Source organism: Melospiza melodia, chromosome 3 (assembly GCF_035770615.1).
Source record: "Melospiza melodia melodia isolate bMelMel2 chromosome 3, bMelMel2.pri, whole genome shotgun sequence".
Classification (NCBI taxonomy): Eukaryota; Metazoa; Chordata; class Aves; order Passeriformes; family Passerellidae; genus Melospiza; species Melospiza melodia.
This window is the reverse complement of record NC_086196.1, coordinates 21,673,190-21,694,194: the sequence shown is the minus strand read 5'-3', so window position 1 is coordinate 21,694,194 and position 21,005 is coordinate 21,673,190. Positions and strand designations below refer to the sequence as shown.

At 43.5% G+C, this 21,005-nt stretch overlaps 1 protein-coding gene across 1 annotated transcript in view; it reads right to left on the bottom strand.

The window, feature by feature from the left end:
- The window catches only part of ADGRF5 (adhesion G protein-coupled receptor F5), a 41,052-nt gene extending 21,253 nt beyond the window's left edge, over positions 1-19,799 (bottom strand). Inside the window, exons 1-3 of the mRNA XM_063150958.1 lie at positions 19,387-19,799; positions 2,893-3,044; positions 1,637-1,780 (exon numbers count right to left, since the gene is read on the bottom strand). Of these exons, the coding sequence (XP_063007028.1) occupies positions 1,637-1,738 (102 nt within the window). The 5' untranslated portion in view covers positions 1,739-1,780; positions 2,893-3,044; positions 19,387-19,799. The remainder of the gene's footprint in view (positions 1-1,636; positions 1,781-2,892; positions 3,045-19,386) is intronic.
- Between the last annotated feature and the right edge of the window lie 1,206 nt (positions 19,800-21,005).

Here is a 21,005-nt window from a genome sequence, read left to right as displayed (position 1 = left end):
AGCCTCAAGACCTCCACGGGGCTGTCACAGAGCACTTAGTCCTGGGCCTGCCTTGTGAACTGCTTGGGAAACCTGGCCACTTAGCATTTGAATCCAGAAACTGGACTTTGATCACCTTTTGCTTTCCTCTGAAGCAGCAGAGCCAGCCTGAGCGGGAGAAGAAAGGAGACTGAAAAGCCTTGGCTCCAGCTCAGTTTCCAGGTCAGCTATTTTGGGGCCATCAGTAACACACAGCTGACCATGGCAGGGGTTAGCACCACTTCACTCTGGCTGGGTTTACACAGGCTGCAGCCAAGTCAGATTCAGACCATCTTATCTTTTTTTTAATTGTGCCCTAAAAATACATTGGCACCACTGTTAGCAAGAAAGGCTAAAGAACAAGCAAAGACACAGGCAGGAAATTTGCAGCTTTGCCAGCTTCTTGGTTCCTACTGAAACCTTTATTTACAGAAAGGGTGAATAGCTTGGCAACTCTTGAGTCATCTCTTTACATAAAGGAACCATCTGGTGTGTGATTAGAGCGGGTTTTGTATCACAGCTGTGCTGGGGTGAGGATCCCAAGGAGTGCTGGCACTTTTTGCACTGCTGGGATGTACCTTGGTTGGCTGCAGGAGTTACAGAAAGTGCCCTGTGACCCACGTCCTTCTCCAGGTTTGGACTCAGTGGTTTCCTCTTTCAGTTATTCTCCCAAACAATCAAAGAGTATTGCTAGGTTGCTAAATACTTCACATATTTCACACCATTAAGTAATGACTCATCTGCAGGCTGTCCCATGATCAGTGGTGCTAAAAAAAGGTGTTGCTTTTTTTCATGAAAGCTCCTAAGTGCTGAGATGAAGACTCAGCTTGAAAAATCAGAACAAATTAGATAATTGCCACTGTTAGACATCTGCTGAAGCACAGATGGGGCTGCTGTAACCAGACATATCTTGTTTTGCCAAAGGAGGAGGCAGTAGTAGAAAGAGCTTAAGGAGTTCCCACCTTTCTCTTCATGTTTCCTTTCCTTTTTTTTCAACTTTCTCAAAGAAGGAGGTTCTCCATTTGCTCACAATGGAGAAGATAGAAGTATTGTCTGGTCTAATACTAATTGTGATGACCAAGAATTGGTGGATTTACCAGATTATATTTACTTCCATTTGGTTAGAACCTTGGTTTCTCTGTTCTTCTTTTGTCTTTTGTTAGGGAAAATTTGTCTTTTTTGTTAGGGAAAAATGTGCAGAAACTGTCTGGTAACAAACACAGGATGAAGCACAAAATGGCTTTCCATAATTCACACTGTCAGTGAAACAGAAAGGATCTGTGAGGATTATTGAAAAAGTGGGAAACGAAAGTAAAATCTCAGTTCATGGGCAATATCTAAACACAAATCACCCAGGAGTAGATTTTTGGTCATGTGCACTTGTCCTGCTGTTGAGACAGTCCTGTCACCTACCTGCAAACATGTCACTTCTAGATATATTTGGTTCCTCTCTCCTAGGATGGGTGAATTCCATCCAGGAGCAGTGCCCACATATATGTTATGTACACTCAGCTCCAGGGACAGTAATTGAAACCAAAACCCCTTGCAGACCAACACAGTGAGAAACATGTTGTGTTTTGTTCAGTGCCTTCTGGAGAGACTTTAAAAGGATACTCACTACATAGGACAATGGATAGAAGTTTGAGCTCTGTGGTATCTGGCAGCAGGCTGAGGCCAGCAGGAAGAGGCAGTGGAGACCTGTAGTGGTTGGGGATGGCATTTTGCTTGGTGACTTTGCTCTGCAGACTGAAGCCAGCTGTATCTACTCAAAATAGGAGAAAGAAATTGTTTGAAGAAAGCAGAGTCCTGAGCAGATTCCTGTCAGGAACAAAGGAGTGCTGGAAATCTGCCTTGAGAAAAGTTGACTTTGGATCTTCAAATATCCCTCCTGGTGGTACTTGGGAAATGCACTGCCAGGAGATGAGGGAGCAATTAGGAATGTTGCTGCAAGTGAGGGCCTGCCCTCTTGCAGCAGGGAGAGCTCTGCTGCCGGCTGTATCCCACTGGAAAGGGTTGTAGCATCACCATGGGCTCAGGTACAGATGTCTGTGGGTCTGTTACCCCTTGGCTAGCAATGGACACAATGAAGAGTGGCATCTTCTGGAAATAATCTGTGTTATCTTGAGGTTTTAGCAAACTTCTCCATTATTTGCACCGAAGTTAACAAATAAGTAAACTAGAATCTAAGGACCATGTCATACAAGAATATAATGTGGTGCCTGAAATCACACACACACATATCCACACCCCAATAACATTTTCTACCTCATTAACTCCTGAGCTAATTTAGTCACACAGCAGACTGGATGATGAAACATAAAGGGAGAGGTAAAACATTCATGGACCCTTATAACAAGAGCTGACACATTTATGCAACCAAGGGGAATAGAGAAAGGGAGGTGAAGAATCCATAAAAGATAAATATTTTGCTGTGAATATGCACTTTCTGGTTATTCCAAACAAAGCACCTTCTTAGTTCCAGAATTAGCAACTAGTGGAGATCTAAAGAAAAAGAGAAAAAGGCTGAACCCAAGAGGATTGTGAAAACCATTTTAAGCACTGAGGAAAGGCTCTAAGCACAGTACTGGATAGAGCCTGAGTGGACAACATCAGCCTGATTAGAATCATGAACTCCTGTAAAATTACAATCTTTTCACATTGAAAAGGCTGTTCATCCAAACTCAAGTTTTGCAAGGCAGTGAATCACTAGGGGAAAACAGAAAAATCAGCACCTCCTGAGATCAGTGGCTGCCTATTGCAACCATTATTTATCAGAACTGAGGCTCCCAGGCAGGCTGGGGCTTTGCTGGCACTTTCCTGCTCAGATGAGTCCATGACAGAAAACAACAATATGAACATGATCTGTGGTCTCACCTTGTGAATTGTAAGAGGATGGCAAGGAGTTTATAGCCAAGCATGTACTTGATATCACCAAGGTGGGTGCCCAGCGGGGATTTGTGACTTTTCTCACCAACTGTGATTCTTAGAGAGATCCATCTGGAGTGGGACTTCACCTGGTTACTGACCTGGTTAAAAGATAGGAGGCAAAAGTAGGGATAAATTATTTTCTTTTCCAATACAGAGATGTTATCACCAGAGCTCTGCAGGAGTGAGGTGTAAGCCTGTACCTTGCTCTCTGTTCTCAAGTGATGTGGAAAAGGCAGTGGTCAGTGATGCAACACTGTGGAAAATTTTACTTGGTTGAGACTAGCAAAAGCAAAGTCTGCCTGTGAAGATCTGCACTGGGGTCACAGAAGACTGAGTGACTTGATAATGAAATTCAGAATTCATAAGTGTAAGGTAGAAAGAAATTATCATGGCAGTCTGTATTCTGTGATGGACTCTGAACTGACAATTACTACTCAGAAATGGGATTTGAAGGAAATGTCAACTGAATTCTGAGATTAAATTAAAGAAGGAAAATTAATTTTAAGATATTTTAGGATATTAATGGAGGGAAAAAACCAAAACCAAAACAAAAACCCCAAAGGCTCCAAACCAACATAAACCAAACAAAACCAAAACAAGAGCAAATAAAAACAAAATAAAATAAATAAACAAAGAAAAAACTCCTCTTTTATCTAGACATCTGAGCTAACACAGTATAGCTGCTCTTATACTCCTATACAGCAATAACCAGAAAGGGCATCACAGTGACTCAGAGTATCTTCCTACCCCACTCCAAAATCAATTAAAATAAAAGAGTGTTACAGGCTTTTTTTAATCCAATCAATGAATGGCTAACAGAATTGGGGGGAAAAATGTGGAGAATTTTTTTCAGTTTCTGGGTCATGTCTGTCACTATATCCAGAATTCTATAAAAGAGACTATTTTGAGACTATTTTCCTATTTTGAAGACATCATCCACTTGTAACAAACTCAAGACTTCCATGGATCTGGTGATCCCAAGATGACAATTGATTAAAGTGGATCATGAGGGAAACATTATAAGCTGTGACATAAGTTCCTGAGATAGTGACATGACTTAATAATTGAAGCACTAACTAAACAAAGGTCTCTGGTAGCTTTGTATACTCAGCATATTCTCACAACATATGGTAAACGAACGTAATCTGCACAAAGAGTTTGTTTTACACTGGTAACAGGTTAATGAAACAGATAATAGAAGGGCAAAAGGGTCATTAAACAAAATTTATGATGAGAGTAAACACCATCTGGCAGAGTTTTGCATCTATCTTTTGCCCTGCTCCCCAACTTGCCTTCATATTCAAATGTTGTGGGTCAGCCTCTATTTCCAAACACGTCTTCTGTGTGACTTTATGCAGCTGACAGCAAACACCCTGTTAATTGTACGTGTAAGACCCCATATAGAGGACAACTCATGTAAATGAGACCTGAGCTGCTACTCAGGCTTTGGTAGCTATTTAAAGCTCCAAAACATTCCAAGCCAGTATCTAGAAAGCCAGAAAACCAACAAACAAGTTGAAAATGGGGAAAAGTATTAAATGTTCTTCTCAAGCAATGTGGCTGTTCCCTTTGTTTATTTAATTTCTCAGTGAATAAAGCATTGGTGTTAAACTTTTAGTGAGCAAATTCTCAAGTATCTGTCTGCCTTCAGTGGGCAAAGCACACATTCCTCATTTCTCATACAAACTGTCTCCTGGGAAACAATAAGTATCTTCAACTTATAAAGACCCAGAGAGCTAAAGATGTCCGGATTTGCCACGAAATGCTCATTCTCCACAGCACTCAGGCTGGAAAATATTGTTTCAAGTTAATACTAAAATGCAGAGGATTCCTAGAGGCAAATAGCAAGGTCTCATTTTAACCCAGGACATAAGGGAGATACATGACCTTCTTATTAATTTTTCTCTAAACTTCTCTTTTTCATGAATGCTGTAAAATAATTACACCTTCTCTTGCAAATCCACCCAGCACAATAGTCACCATCACACATTTTAGAAAATAAAGACAACACCCCGAGATTTAGTATGATTTACCTTCTCAGGTGGTTCAAAGAGAAGATCTTCTGATTAGATTCATCTTAAACATCATCTGCTTTCTACCATAGCTCAGCCTGCTCTCTCAAAGGGATATTAAACCACAGGAACTTTCATAATTAGTTGAACAAGTTATTGCGGCCCAGAAAAGAAGTTGCCTCTAGAGCCTGCACTCAAATTTCAAATGTGAGACTGAGCAGATATGCCACTGCAGAAAACCCACAAGGCATTTTAAGAGGAGATATTTCCTGATACCATTCATCAGATTGTGCTCATTATTTCCCCCTGCACTGATCTGAATCCCTCAGTGTCTTATCTGCAGATTAGTGGACTAACTTGTTCCCCTGCTGTTACTCACCTTCTTTGTTCTAACAAAAGAGGGTGTTGAGGACTGAAAGCAGCAAAATCATGTTTTGTAGCTATGGCAAAGTGTCTGTGGGCTATGACTTAAACTACAAAGGAGGAAATCCCTAAAATTTTCCTACCTGAGCTGGCAGCCTGCTTGCTGGGCCTGGAAGACTCTGTGGAGACACATTTATGCCCTTGGAGCAGCTGCTCAGAGATGCAGACCTGTGGCTCTGATGGCTATGGGAATTCCCAGAAATCAGGGGAAATTCTGATGTGTTATGTATGTTCCTACACTGAACAATATCTGGAGCCAAGAACACACAAACAGGGGACATCTGTCCAAGTAACAGTGGAACCCTTCTCCCCAAGTGTTTGATAACAGTTGGTTTATCAATGGAATTTGTTTCCACAGCAGTGTGTGAGGCAGTGACTGACTGAGGTCTGTGGAAATCCCTGGGATTAAGTTCATGTTGTGTTTATTTTTTAAACACTGATTAATTAATTTAGGAGTCAGGTCTGTTTCCTTTTCTGCAAACCTGCTCACCTGCTGTTCCCTGCAAGGTGGTGAGTCAGACCTCAGCTGTTTGCAGCAGTTTTAAATTAAATTTAATTTAATTAAATTGGCATGACTGATGCCCTGGTTAACCTTACAGCATGTCTTTGTCTTCACTGTTGTGGTGCCATCGCTCTGATTTATTGCCCACTCAAGCTGGTTCAGGAATCTGAACAAGTAGAAGTCCAAGGCTACATCTACAGCACTTAATGCCACCACCTCTCTCTCTGTGGATTGGTTTTATTGATGGCCTTGGCCTTCCAGATTCTTACCCAGTTTAACTCCCTGTCCCTGCAGAAAACTAAAGCAGCAATAAGGTGTCCAGCTCACTTTCATCTGACTCTGCTCAGCTTAGAGAAGGTCTCAGTTAGTGCCAGAGCCAGGGCAAGAAGAGGAGCACCTATGTGGCCCCAAGCAGGGAAGGGAGATGGAACAAGGGTTGGCAGACAGGGCAGGAGGGTAAGGACAAGGAGGACCTCTTCCTTTCTGCCCTGGCAAGCTGCTCAACACGAGTTCATGCTCTATCCCTAGAGAAAAAGCCGATCATTTTCTCCCAAAGTTGCTCCCTTGGCTGACTGCTGGTAGGTTTAAATGATCAGCAGTGCCAGTGCAGAGGCTGAGATGAAGAGGCTGAACAATTGGCTTAGGCTGAGCCACCTGTGCCTGTGGTGGAGTCACACCTTCCACATTGCCAGGCCTTGACTGGAAAACTGGTCTGTGTTAAACCTGCTTTCCCCAAGCTTTTGTGGTTTTGGTTTTTTTTTGTTTTTTTGGGTTTTTTTTGGGGGGGTTAAGGATTGTTTTGTTTTGTTTTGTTTTGTTTTGTGTTTTTTTTTTTTTGTTTTGTTTTTTTGTGGTTTCATTTATGATTTTTTTTAATTGCTGTTGTTTTTGGTTTTTCCCAAAATTTTTAAGAAAGAGCATCTTGGGGTGTGAGAATGGGAAAGAATGTCAGCAAGGCTGTCTTAAAAGAGGGTTTCTGCTCAAGGCTTATCATCAAGCTGCAGCCTAAAGGTATGAGAAGTCTTGGTTTACTTTGCAGGAGAATGTGAAAATTATACAATATCAGAGGATTAGGTATGTAATCAACTTGGTATGTGAGCACAGGGGATGTCCTGATCGTCCTGATGTTTTTTCCTGTACTCATTCATCACGTACTGTCATGTCACCAGAAACTGTGAGCTTCCTGGATTCTAAACTCTCAACCCCACAACATTTTTATTTAAACATTTGAGTCTGCTATTAACCTTCACAGGCTCAAGAAAGCAAGAGGTGTGCTAGAGGATACTTGCTCTGAATCAGAAGTGCTCATCCAAACCAGGGCAGAGCTACAGGGGTCCTGTAATTCACTGGAAATGTGCCGTTGCAAAAGCAGTGAACACATTTCCTCTGTCACGAAAGACAGGCCGGGGTAAGGTTCCCACAGAGCTGCACCCTGGCAGATACTGTTCAAAGAGAAAGCAAATGTGGAAACAACTTAGAAATGAAGCTGTTGCAGCTCTCTTGGCTCACCCTTCCTCATTCCAGTCCTGGACATTCACACTTCAGTCTCATGTCTAGAAATTAATCCCAGCAATTTGTGTAATCAAACCTCAGTGTCAACTGTATTCGAATGCCGAAGAAAGATGCCAGAACCTCTCAGAATCTCAGAAACTGGATGCAACACTGCAGATTCTTACACCATCTCATATTCTTGAGTCTGAATTTTGTGTGTTCAGACACCCAAAGCTGTGTTTTCAACATGTGAGGACAGAGTGAATCCCAAGCATAGTGGAGCTAATAGGTAGTTTGATTTGAGATAACAGTTTTTGGGGTGAATCTGACAATGCCTGGGGCTTCATTTATTATCTCTATCTGTTTTAGATAGTTTTGCTCATCTCAATCTTGCAGAAATTATTCTGAAGGGAGTCCTAAGAAGCTGCTATCTAAATTCACTCACTGTAACAATGTTGAAATATCTGTTTTTTTGGTTTTTTTTTAGCAAATATTTTTAATTGGAGACCTGGGAGGTAACAAAAGTGCACTGTGTGATGCTGTTGATGTTTTGGCTGGAGCCCTGTGTCCGGATATGGCTGTATTGGAGAGCATCCAAAGGAGAGCTAGGACAAGAGCATTGTATAACCTCAATGACAAGAGACATAATCTCATGAACAGGCTGAAGGTTGTTCAGATTAGATAGGACAAGACTCAGGTATGGACACAATAACAGTTTGTCCCTTGAAAAAGGACTGATATGGATGTTCACAGCGACAGCTGGCTGAAGTTACACAGTCTGAAGCAAAAGTAAATATGCTAGCGATTATGGAAAATATGTAATTATAACATTTAGAAGCACAAAATTAGGCTACCCAGGGTGGCTGCAAAGTTTCCTTCAGCAGAGGTTTTTAAGAACAGGCTATACAATTGCTGACATGGAGGAGAGGCTTTGATTCTGCTTCCATGTGGGTTTGTGGCAGTAGGGTGATGCGTAGATTGTTTGCTGATCTCTTCTCATTACCTGTGTATCTATACACTTCAATTTGTGCTTTGAATTAATTCAAAGAGATTCAGAGATGTGCAAGAGCACATATCTGTGTTCTCAGTGCTGTGCTTGGACTGACCAGGGCAATGATTTTTCCCCTGTGCATGGCACAGGTGAAACATTAAAAATCTTGTGTTCTGTTTGGGGTCCCTCATGACAGGAAGGTCACTGAGGTGCTGGAGCATGTCCAGAGAAGGACAACAGAGATGGAGAAGGGTCTGGAGCACGAGTATGGTGAGGAGCAGCTGAGGGAGCTGAGGGAGCTCAGCCTGGAGAAAAGGAGGCTCGGGGGGACCTTCTCACCCTCTACAACTCCCTGACAGGAAGGTGAAACCTGGTGGAGGTCGAGCTCTGCTCCCGAGTAACACACAACAGGACAAGAGGAAATGGCCTCAAATTGCTCCAGGGGGGGTTAGATCGGACATTTAGAAAAAAGTTATTCAAGGAAGGGGTGGTCAAGCAGTGGAGCAGGCTGCCCAGGGCAGTGTTGAAGTCAGCATCCCTGGACGTATTTAAAAGATGTGCGCATGTGGACTTGAGGGACATGTTCTAGTGGTGGATTAGTAGTGTTGGCTTAATGGTTGGACTCATCACCTGAGAGTTCTTTTCCAATCTGTTATTCTACCTTATTCAGGTTTAGGCATTCCTTTCTTGACCTTTGCAGCACAATATTCTCACAGGTTTAAGCAGAGAGGAGGTAAACTGTACCTACAGTCTTATCAAGGGTTTCCCCAAAACAATATTTCCAGAGGAGGGCTATGGTTCACACCTTTTTCTACATCAGCTCACACCAGCTCACATTTTCCATCCTTGTTTGTGCCGTATTTATCTTTCCTTTTGACCTATGATTATGACTTTAGATTCCTCTATTCCTCTGTCAGCCTTCCCGTGAATTGTTGATGACCTTTTTACATAGCCAAATAATCTACATGGAAAATGAAAATAATTTAGACCCAGCTATCTGAGGATCAGGCTCAAATCATACCATGACCATGCAGGACTTCCTGCAAGGAGAGAACAACTCTCTAGGACTCATGTTTGCAGGGCACAGAAGCTGAAATAGCAACCATTTACTGTAGGACTGGGAGCACAGAGAACACTGCCCAGCTGAATGTCCAAATTATCACATTCTCCGGGCATTTCTAATACTCTTCGAGCAGCCAAAAGAAGTTTCTGTGAGCATTTTTAACACATTCTGGACAGTGCCAGCCAGCCCTGCAATGTTTTCATAGCCCTTCTGGCGCAGTTCACAGCTGGACTTACTGCTTGTCACTGGAGAACAGCAATCTGCCAGATCAGTGAGGGCATTCTTGCATGAATAAGCATCAACTGCCACAGTCACTGGCTGAGCATTATCTCAGGGAAGGGGGAAGGTGAGAAACAGCTTGGCACTTTTGGAGAGGCATGAACACTGACCAGTGTACATCTGACCCCTCTGGGAAGATACCACACCAAGGCTGGACCTGTGGCCAGCCTCTCCCATGGGGCTGGCTGACAATACATCCACACTTACAGCCACATCACTGTGTTAGGACAGAAAGGGCATCTTTGGCAGGGTGGTGATGTCCACAGAATTCTTGGGGATGGTCCTGTGCACAGCCAGGAGCTGGACTCAATGATTCTTGTGGGTCCCTTCCAACTCAGCTTCTACTGTGATTCTGTGATAGCTCATGGCTTCTGTGGCCTTGGCAGTGTAGCATGATACAGACACCTGGGTTCTACCAGAGGCAGAAATAATGTGCTGTTGGCATTCTGTATAATCCCTTGCAGCAGGACTGCCTCTATAGACATTCTCTTAGACCTGGGGCTCCTTACTTGGGTTCCTTTGCTCAGGTAACCTCTGTTCACTCAGAGGGACCTGGCCTATTCCACCTTATCCTTCTGTCTGACTCACCAACTCTGTCTCTTACAGGCAGACATATTTGTAAGCTTTTCTTATCCCGCTTGTCATGTCTTTTTTCTAGAATCTCTCTGACAACATTTCTCATTTGATGTTAGATTTAAGAAAAAGAAGATTTCCTGGTTCTGGATTCATCTCAAGCACAATATCCAGCTCCTAAGCTCCCCGGTACAAGAGAGACACACTGAAGTGAGCCCAGCAAAGGGCCATGAAGATGATTAAGAAGTTGGACCATCTGTCATACCAGGAGAGGCTGAGAGAGCTGCTTAGCCTGGAAAAGGAAAGGCACAGGGGAATCTTGTCAATGTCTAAAAATCATGGGACCTAAAGATATACCCACCCTGGAGTGGCTTCTCTGGTAAGGGGTTATGAATGCAGAAGTGGAAACAAGCAGTTCTGGTTTAGAGTTATGCTTCCCCATGCAGCCATCCCACATAAAAGTATTTTTTTCCTGTTGGCTGTAACCTTTCTACATGCTGTGTCTGGGAAAGCTGCCCCTCTTGTACCAAAATGGAGATGAATACACCTTTGGCATCAGCAGGAAGAAGAAAACAATCAACCTTGCAGGCACAACACATCTTCAACCAGCAGTTCTTTGTGAGGTGGGTATTAGTCCACAGCCTCAGTTCTTGGCCCTCTGCTCTGGCTGTGAGACATGTCCTGGGTCACTGAGGCCAAGAGCTCCCTGTGTGGTCAGGCAGACATATTCTGCTTTAAAGCCTCATTGTAAAAGCCCTCAACTCTGTGCTTTTTACTCCTTTGTCCACACTGAGAGACCATTCTCCCCCCTTTCTAATGGGCTCTGTTAGCTTCATGTCCTGAACAGATTTGCCCTTGGTTTGATCCAAGGATTGTCTAGCCCAGTTGGTTCTATCCAACAAGGACTATAGCAGAGGCCCCTGGGAACAGTTTTACAAAAATGAAGTAAGTTTGCAGCAGCTCATCTTCAGAATGTTATTTCCACTTCTGGCTATCAGAACTACAGGGATTTCTGGAGGCAAAGGCAGGTCATTGATGTTTAACAGCCCTAATGGCCTATTAAGATAAATGAAGTAAATTACAGGAAAATCTATGAGAGTGTGCAGAATACATAATTTGCAGAAGCAAGAAGGTCTGAATTCCTTTGCTTGCTTTGAATCTACCACTCATTAGGGTCAAGTTTGATCCTTAATTGTCAAACTAGATAGTACAAATTTTTCCATGGCCTCTTACCCCATATGTCACTTTTACATTCCCCATCAGCTGTTGAGGATGAAGAGTCCTATGTCATTTAGCACAGCAGTCCTCCTGCCTCTTTGGTACTTGCTCTATATCTTTCCACTTTGGCTGGAATTTTTTTTTTTTTTTTTTTTGTAACATAGTTAAGCTCAGTTACCCCCATGCCAGCATTTTCCTGTGGTTTAAACAACTCTGCCTCCCTGTAGGTATTTTGGATGAAGCCTATGGTGCTGTGAGATCTGTGGAGGTGAAGGATGCCTGGAGAGAGGAACCAGGAGCTGCTACAGGTTAGAAGGTGTGAAGGGGGAGATCTGCTGCTGGCACAGGCACAGTTTGGCTCTGTGGCTGCCCAGTAGCCTGTAGCAGCTGAACCTTGGTTACCATTTGCAAACAACTATGGAACGTTTTCCCAGAGTCTTGAACTCTGGGGCTAAAGCCTTGTTTTCAGTGCCTGTCCAGTTTGTTATTCCTCAGCCACAACAGAAGAGCTTTCCTTTCTCTGCATAAAGCATGACCTTTGGTTAGTGCGTAATAGGTTGGATGATCAGACAATGTTTGTTTCAGACAGAAAACACACAATGTCTTTAAGAAACACACACCCAGGCACAACAATATTTCATGGGAGAGTTGGCTGAAAGGGAAAGGGGGGACAAGGGAAGTTGCACTGACCTTAGATAACACATCTGAATGAGAACAAAAATAAAATAAACAGAAATTAATCAAGGACACAAAACTGAACTGCTTGGTGATAAGGATTCAAACAGGCAATAAACAAGCTGTGCATGCTTTCTTTGTGATATTTGTGGAGCTGTGTTATTCCAGCTCTGTGCCTAGCATGGTGCAGGGGGCTGAGTTTGATGGGATGCTCAAGGATCTCTCAGACATGAGCAGAGGCTTTGTTTTCTGTGGGAATAGAGGGGTAATTCTTATTTTTGTTGGTTTTGTGCAAATAGATGTCATGGCACTCATAAGTAGAGGTATGAATGTCCTCCATGCCACATGGCATGTTAATATGCCAGACTGAAAACAGTGATAGCTGCAACCAAAGTGAAATGGCATTTAAATCAGCACTTTACTGGAAAAAGAAAGCCCTGCCTAATTCTTGCTTTCTTCCTGGCAGTTCTTTCTCACTTCTGCTTGGGCTTTTCTCTACTCCTGCTAAGTCCTCCTCCATGACCTTCATGTTGGACTTTTGTAGAGAAGGAACAAAGAAAAAAAGAAAAAAAATTCTAGCCAACTAATTCCACACTCCTATTTCAGCCCTTTGTTGCAGCTGGGTACCACATGTTTGGAAAGACTGTGGAAAAGCACACACCAGCTCACCTCTGATGACTGGGATGGAAGAAGGGATGTACCCATGAACCTTATCTTCCCTTGTGCTTTTCGGAGCATCTGCAGTGGGGTGCAGGCCTAATTCACAGTGAGAAGTAACACCACAAGACATTTGAAGCTCAGCACTGTGGGAGTACTGGGGAAGGAGGAACTTGCCACGTACTCCCATATCAATGTAGTGACGAGTGAGATCTCACAATATCCGTTGCACTGGAATTTCCATGGGCTGCAATGAGTTTTGGATTGGGTCCCTGAGTCAGGCCAGACATGGGTTACTTCTATAGACTAAAGTACTAGAAAGTCTGATGACTGCATGCTTCCTGCTCATTTCATTTTATTAACCTCTTGATTTTTTTTCCTGTTATTACTGCAGCTGGCTGTGTAGGAAGCTCCTGTAAGTTGTGTAGGTGTCAGCCTTTTGGAGTTTGTACAATCGCGCTCTGGACAGAAGGTGTTTCCTGTCTGAGGGCCTGGCTTGTCACACCTAGCAACAAAAAGATGGAAGTACAGAGTACTATCCACCTTTTGCACATAGTATCATATAAATGGAGGGAAATCCCTCAAACCAGTGAAGGCAGGTCTCTGTTGTCCATATGTCTTAATAGCCTTCTCTTATCATGAAGCCTGAGAGAAAAAAATAATTGTTTCTATTTTGTTCCACTGATTTCATTTGCAGCCTTACTATTTTTGTACTGATCTGTCTTTCAGAGCACAGGAGAACTCAGAAAGGCTAAAAAGTGCTACTATTTAACTTCTTGGAAGGTTGCACCTGTCTATAATATTTTCAAATTTTTCTCAGTCTGAAGATAAGCATGTCTAAAGTCTATTATCCATTAAAGTCTTCTGAACACTACTAAAACAAACAAGTCCCATCTTTGTTGATGATACCGTGGCTTGATCTCACGCCTGATGCCAAGGATAAAGATGCTTCTCTTCAGACTGAGAGCAGGGATGATCCAGACTTGTGAACCCCTGTGGTGCTTGTTGGGTTCACATGGCATAAAAACACAGCATTGCAAAGACAAGTTAAACCTGATGGCCGGTTTGACCATGAGATACAGCACCAAGGAATGGCATTTCTCAAGCCACAGGGTGCCTTTGGAGAGCTTAAATAAGCACCTGCCAGGAGATTTAGGGCCTGAGTAGATGAGCTGCTGAGGTCTCTTTCTGCCTTTCTTTAGGAGGCCTTGTGCATAGTTACCGTGTTCCCTGTCTCAGCCAGTGCTAATGTCAAGATTCACAGGAATCCTTCAAAGAACAGCATGGGCCAGGGCTGTTCCCAGTCAGCAGCATAGCCTGGGCTCCTTGTTTAGGGAGAAAAGGAGAGTTCAGGCCCGTGGAGGGGAGCCATGCCCTGATGATGGCCTCAGGGCTAACACGCCCTGCCCTGCTGCTGTGACACTGTTTCTCGTAATTCTAGCATGGCCTAAAATAAAATGCACATTTCAAGAACCGGAAGGTTCTCCAGTTCTCTTCCAGCTCCCCCATCCCCCAGCTCAATGGGATGAAGTTGGTGCTGAACTTTGGTTGCATCTCCCACAAGAAATTTTCTGAGGCCTTTGTGCTTCTCTGTGCTGATTCTACAGGCAATCTAGGCCTTGCTTCAGTAGGAACCTCCTCTGCTTCAACATCCTCAAAAGCACCTGGACTTACATTAGGGACAAAGAAAGCTTCCATTAACTGCTGTCAGATTGAAAGTTTGGTACTATGATGCTGGAGCAGTGCTGGAAGAACCATTGCAAGGCTGTTCAGAAACAAGGCATTCAGGAAAAGAGCAGGCAGCTTTTAAAGCAGATTTTCAATAGCAACATAGAATACCTCCCCTAAAAGGACGGGCTGAGAGATCTGGGGCTGTTCAGTCTCAAGAAGAGAAGGCTCCAGGGAGGTCTTTGAGCTCCTTCCAGTACCTAAAGGGCCTACAAAAGGGCTGCAGTGACAGAACAAGGTGGGGATGGCTTTAAACTAACAGAGAACAGGTTTAGATTAATTATTAGGAAGAAACTCTTCCCTGTGAGTGTGATGAGGCACTGGCACAGGTTGCCTAGAGAAACTGTGTCTGCCCAATCCCTGGAAGTGTCCAAGGCCAGGCTGGATGGGGCTTGGAGCAACCTGGTCTAGTGGAAGGTGTCACTGCCCGTGGAAAGGACTGGAATGAGATGAGCTTTAACATCCTTTCCAACCCAAAGCATTCTGTGATTCTATGATTTTACATGCAGTGTGTCCTAACTGCAATAAGGGACAGTGTTTATGAACAGCAGTTGAACCTTTTAAGCCACAGACTTGAAACAGGATGGATAACAGGAGGAAGGAAGGAAGGAAGTGCCATCAGTCCTGTTTAATTGCCAGAGACACTTGAGGCATGCACAGGCTCATCCGGGACCTCAGGCCTAGGGTCTGGCAACCAAAATTTTAGGGACAATGTGCAGGAATTTAAAGAATTTCTCTCTCAAAAAAGCACAGTGAAATAATTTCAGGAGTAAGGGCCATTCTGTGAGTAGCCTGTCATAAGGCACGTAGGGACATCTTTGGAATGAAGATGGCTTTCACACACTCAGTTTAATGGTCATGGAGGGCCAAGCCTGTGCTCACAGGATTGAGCCAAAGCAGGAACTCTAGTAGAGCTTTTCCTCTGAGCATGAACAATTGAGGGAAGCTCTGTCGTTTTGAGGAATTTCCGAAGACAGTAAATTACATACTTGATCACAGCTCTATTATGTTTTGAGGGAAGGCATTTGGAAATTAATATTTCATATTAAGATTTAAATAGGGCATGCATACAGCTCTGCTGCTCACAAGCACTCTCAAACCTGGCTGCCATAGCATTCTCCATGCTGGTGAGGTGAGTTTAAGCAGACCCTGGGTTGGCAGCAGCCAACCTTGTAAGCAGGCTCTGGCTATCGGTGTGCCTCAGTTCTCTGCTGCCACACAAAGATGATATTTGCTATCTCTGCTTCACAAGGTGCTTAGAGAGACCCTGGGACAGGAAAAACCCATCAGTGACTGCACTAATGATCTGATAAAGCAAAATGTGGAAGTACCTAGAAGGCAAATGAGATGTGGCTCCCTTTTCATCCAGAATGAAGGAATTCAATGCCAGGCGAAAGATATTAGATGACCTTTGAGGTCTTCCTGAAACAAGTATTACTTTGTGTAAATCAGCCAATGGAGATGACACAAGGGAGTTCAAAGGTTCTTTTCCTGGGCTGGGAAAAACTTCTGTTTATTCAAAAGTGGCCCATTGGAAGGTGTCTGAAGGGTGGGCTAGATATCCTGTTGTTGTGGACTAAACAGGAACCTCCTCTGCCAGAATTCTGGTCTGAAGCTAAACATCCACACAGGCACTCGTTTACTGCCCATCTGTCAGAGAGATGGAGGACAGAATAAGATGAGAAAAAGTACAAAAACTAGTGGATTGAGATAAATATAGGTTAATAGGAAAAAAAGAGGAAAGAAAAAGAAAACTGATGTGAAGGCAATCCTTCACTATGTCCCACAAGCAGGTGTATATCCAGATAATGTCCAAGCAATGGCAGGTTTGGAAGACAACCCTGACTTCCACCACTACTTTTTTGTTGCTGAACATGATGTTATATGGTTTGAAACATCCTTTTTGTGAATTCAAATCAGCTTTCCCTGTTGTAATCCCTCCCAGCCCTCATCCCACTCACTACAGAGTCAGTGGGAAGAAAGGGAAAGCCTTGATGCTCTGCAAGCACTGCTCAGCCATAGCCAAAACATTGTTATGGTGTCAACATTGTTTCAGCCACAATCCAAACAAAGCACCTTATGAGGAAAGTCCCATCACACATCACACCCATCTTGTTTGGATTGCTCAGATGGGAATTATGATGGAGAGGGGAGGGTTTTGGGGCAGAATTCATTGCAGGCTTCAACAGGAATAAACTGAAGTTTGTAGAAAAGATATAAACTGTGTGTAGACATGGTGGATTAAGGCTACAACATCCATGTCATGTCATGGGATGGCTGTGAAAGGGAAACTTCTTCCAGCCACCAACAGCAGATAAGCACTTGGAATAGGCTGCAAATGTAGTCAAAAACTCCTTAACAAAGTCCACTGGTGCAGCATTAAAACATGCAAATATAGCAGTGTAATTACTAGTCAATCTGCTACAGTGAATTATCTGCTCTGCAGGAGCTAATATTTTCTAAAAAAAACCCAACTGAACAAACAAGGAATCAAAACATTCGTTCATCAGAGAGAAACAAGCCATTGCAAATATTTTGCTATCTCTTTCTCATTTTACCTGTTCCTTCACACCCACCTTGTGTATTCCATCTCATCCACATTCTTAATACAACCAGTTCAGGGCCACTATCACAACCCCACAGTTCCTGCCCTCACCCAGTGCTGGCTCAGTGCTCTCAGGATGCTGCCCAGCATAGATAAGGGGTAGAGCTGCTGTTCCTTACCAGCAGGGCAGGTGCAGGATCAGATTAACCCATGGGTAGTAACTGCCCCCAGGCAGGCTGAGCCACATGCAGGATCATTTGAGAAATAAACTCTATATAAACATGCAATTGGGGTGGATCTGCTCATGAATGTCAATTGAACTCCTTTCGCAGATCACAGTCCTGAGAAACTCTTTCATGGAAAATTGGAAATGGTTTTCTGCAAGAAGTTTGGTTTTTACTGTAGATTCGTCCCATTTGATCTTGAAAAGCCATGATTCTTGCTCAAGGCTGAGATTAATTCCAGCAGCAAACCATTTCAGTGTCAAGTGCAATAAAACCCCAGAATAATGCCGTCTTTGTGGATGATGAAATTCACTTCCATGCTTATCTGCTGGGAAACTGTGAATCACAGCCCTGAGCAGTAGCAGCAGCAGGTAGATTTCTTGGTCAAGATGAATGGGTTAAAAAAAGGAACTCTAGTAAAGGCTGCACTGGTCTTTTGTGTTATAACAATGAGAGGAAGCTCTGCCTAGTTTGAGGAATTTCCCACGTCTCCAATTCAGATGTTGGAGAACTTCTTTATTAAGCCTGCCTAAGAGGTGTTAAAAAATAAAAATAACCAAGAAGATCAGGACAAAGATATCTTCCCAGTGCCTACGCATGTTCTCTGTGTTTGCTTTTTAAACCTGGATCACCAGAGGCAAACTCAGATGAATTTAGGGAAGTTAAATGGTGACAGATGCCAAATAGTCACAGCAGGTTCCTGCAGAGCTGGCTGACCCATCACTGAGTTCAGTTAAGTTTCAATGCTACCCAGGTGCTAAAGATTGGCCTCTAAATTTATTTAAATATCACTTCATTCTGCAATGTTGCCAGACATCACTGGACAATGATGAAATAGATAAGGAATTTTTTGGGTGAGAAGAAAATCTATGGATTGCAAAATACCATTTTCATCATGCAACAGCAAGTGATAGAAGCAGAAGAAATGGAGCCTCAGGCTTTCAAATTCACAACATCCTTTGCTTTGCTATTTCCTTTCTTGTCACAAGCCCATTGCCTCATAAAACTGCCACTGAAAGTGCGAGTTACAGCATTCAAACAAAAACACCTTTCTCCCCCAAATCCAAAAGCTCCTCATGCACATAGGTGAGCATTGCTTTCCCATGACAGGGAAAGAGAAATGAGGTTGTACAGGGTCACATCACAGCACTGTTTTTTTTCTGAATCATGACCATTTAAGCAAAGTGGATACTTCTGCACCAGAGATGTTTGGAAATGGAGCAGAATTTTTGGGGATATAGACATCAACAGAGGTGAAAGCATCAGAAAGCCTCTCTGTAACCCCTCTGACACTGAACACTGGTAGCAGCACTCCAGCACAACACCATAAAATTTTCTTTCATTTAAGAAGCAGAAAACACAGATAGAAAAGAATGGAAACAAGCTAAATGTGATGCTCAAAGACAGTATACAGCAGTTCCTCAGCCTGTGGCTCTGAGCGCTCCAAGTCCCTCTCCCCTGTCAGCAAGTTTCACCTATCATGAAACTGAAGGGAGATTGCTCTTAGAAGAAACAAACCCGTTCTATACAGCTAACAAAATACAGTGCTTGCATCTGCACTGCAAATTCCAGCCACTGCAAGTACAAAACAAAGTGGAAAAAAAAGAAAAAAATGTTCTAAATGCTATTGCAGTTGACTTTTTTTCTCTGAAACTCTGCAGCACAACTTAGGAGGTAATAAACGCAATGAGGATTAGCACAGCACTTCCATGCACGTCCCTCTCTACCTCTGCAGCCCCAAGCTTAAACTAAAGCAATCATAACCTCTATTGGCATTCACTAGCCAAGTGAACAGGCTGTAGCACTTTGTGAGAAGCTTGAATGGCTTAATTCATACCCTGAACAGCCAAAACCATCCTACAGAAAACTGCCAAGTAATCACCACAAAATGAAACTTGTGACGATTGCAGTCCCCCTGGCAAAAGCCTGCAGCAGGTTTACTGGTGATGCAAAGCTTGCACTACACTGTCAGAATCTGTCAGAATCAAATTCCTTCAAGCCACCCTTGCCCTCCCCAAAGCATAAAAGCAATGCCACATTTCACACACAGCATCCATACCTGCACGGCAACAAGTGCTGGTCCCCTCCGAGTCTTTTCCAAACTTGTCCTCTTGCGCTGGGATGGAAACTTCCCATCCAAGTGTCACCTCCTGCCTCAGCCTTTGCCCTTTGTTTTCCCAGGATCTGGAGACACACCTGCTTTTCCCTGTGTGCTGTTGCTTCTTGGGCTTGGGGTTTGTTTTTTGTTTTGTCTTGCTTTTCTTTTCGGAACAAATTAAACAGCCCGTGAGCAATCCTCAGTGAGCAGAGAAAAAACCTTTTGGCTTGTGGTGATTTAATCAAGCAAACCTCGTGACCTCCCTTTCCTGCGATCAGTGGGAACTGATCCCTTCTCCACCAGTGTAGGGTGGAGTTACAGCTAAAAAGCACAAGCTTGAAAGCTGGAAGGGCAGGACAGGTCTTCCTCCTCCGTTTGTTGTGTCAGAGAACATGGTGATTCCTGCTGCTTTGAAACACAGAGGTGACCTCTGGCCAGGAAGGAACCTGGAAATATTTTCTAAGCGATTTCCTGCTGTTGGGGGGAAAGTGGATGTAAGGGACACTTGGGCGGGGGTGCTAACAGAGCTTCTGGGGAGTGTGATTTCAAGGTGAGCAGAACACTTTTTTGGTCATCAGGGATGTGAAAGTAAAAGAAATTACTTTTTTTTTTTTTAAACCCAGGGTAAGCTGTTCTGAGAGCCTCGGTTTTCACTCTACTGAATAATCTGGAGCCTACAGGTGCTCCTCAGACTTTCAGCTATGGTGCCTTTCATTCCCCAAGGTGCTGAGATACTCTGCAAAGAAATAATGGAGAGCCATTCCACATGGAGTTTGTGTTCAGCAACACCCCAGCAATGCAGCTGTGCTGCAAGGGCTCCTTGTCAAGGTGCAGAAGAAATCTGGGCAGACTCATGCATCAAGAAGAATAGCTTTTCCTGGAATAGCCCATAAACTGCACTGTGCAGGTCCTTTTGCCTCCAGCTGCGGCTCTCAGAGTGGATTTTTCAAGCATTAGCCAAATGACTGCACCCCTGGAAGGTGGGGAAGGTGCCCCACAGCTCAGACCCTGGTTATTCTGATAAATGAAGGATACTGTAATGGCTTCCTTAGAATCACAGAATCATAAAAGGGTGTTGGTTGGACAAGACCTCTAAGATCATGGAGTCCAACCATTAACGCTGCATTGCCAAGCCCAGTGTTAAACCATGTCCCTAAGCACTACATCCAGGTCCTTTAAGTTCCTTCACCACTTCCCTGGACACCGTTTTCCTTGCTGTTGTCTCTCCTGGCTTTGCACCATCTCTGCTGTTCTTGCAAGGTAACTGCAGTCCCATGGGCCAACATCAACCCATCAGATGGCCCATGGCATCTCTCATCTCTGATGAGAGGTATCAGATTCTACCTCTTGACTGTACAAGTAGCTGAGAACAGCTTGCCTCTCTGTGTTTCAGGGCCTGACTGGGGTATGCATGGATCATATTTCTGAGGATGTCTTAAGATGGAAAATTGCATCTGGGACTCCGGATTCTGCATATAATAGCACCCTTCTTTCTGCACACAGCAAGAATTTAATTTAGCAACCTGAAATCTCCACTCAGGATCACTTTTAAGTTACTCTACCTGATCCAGTTCATACTG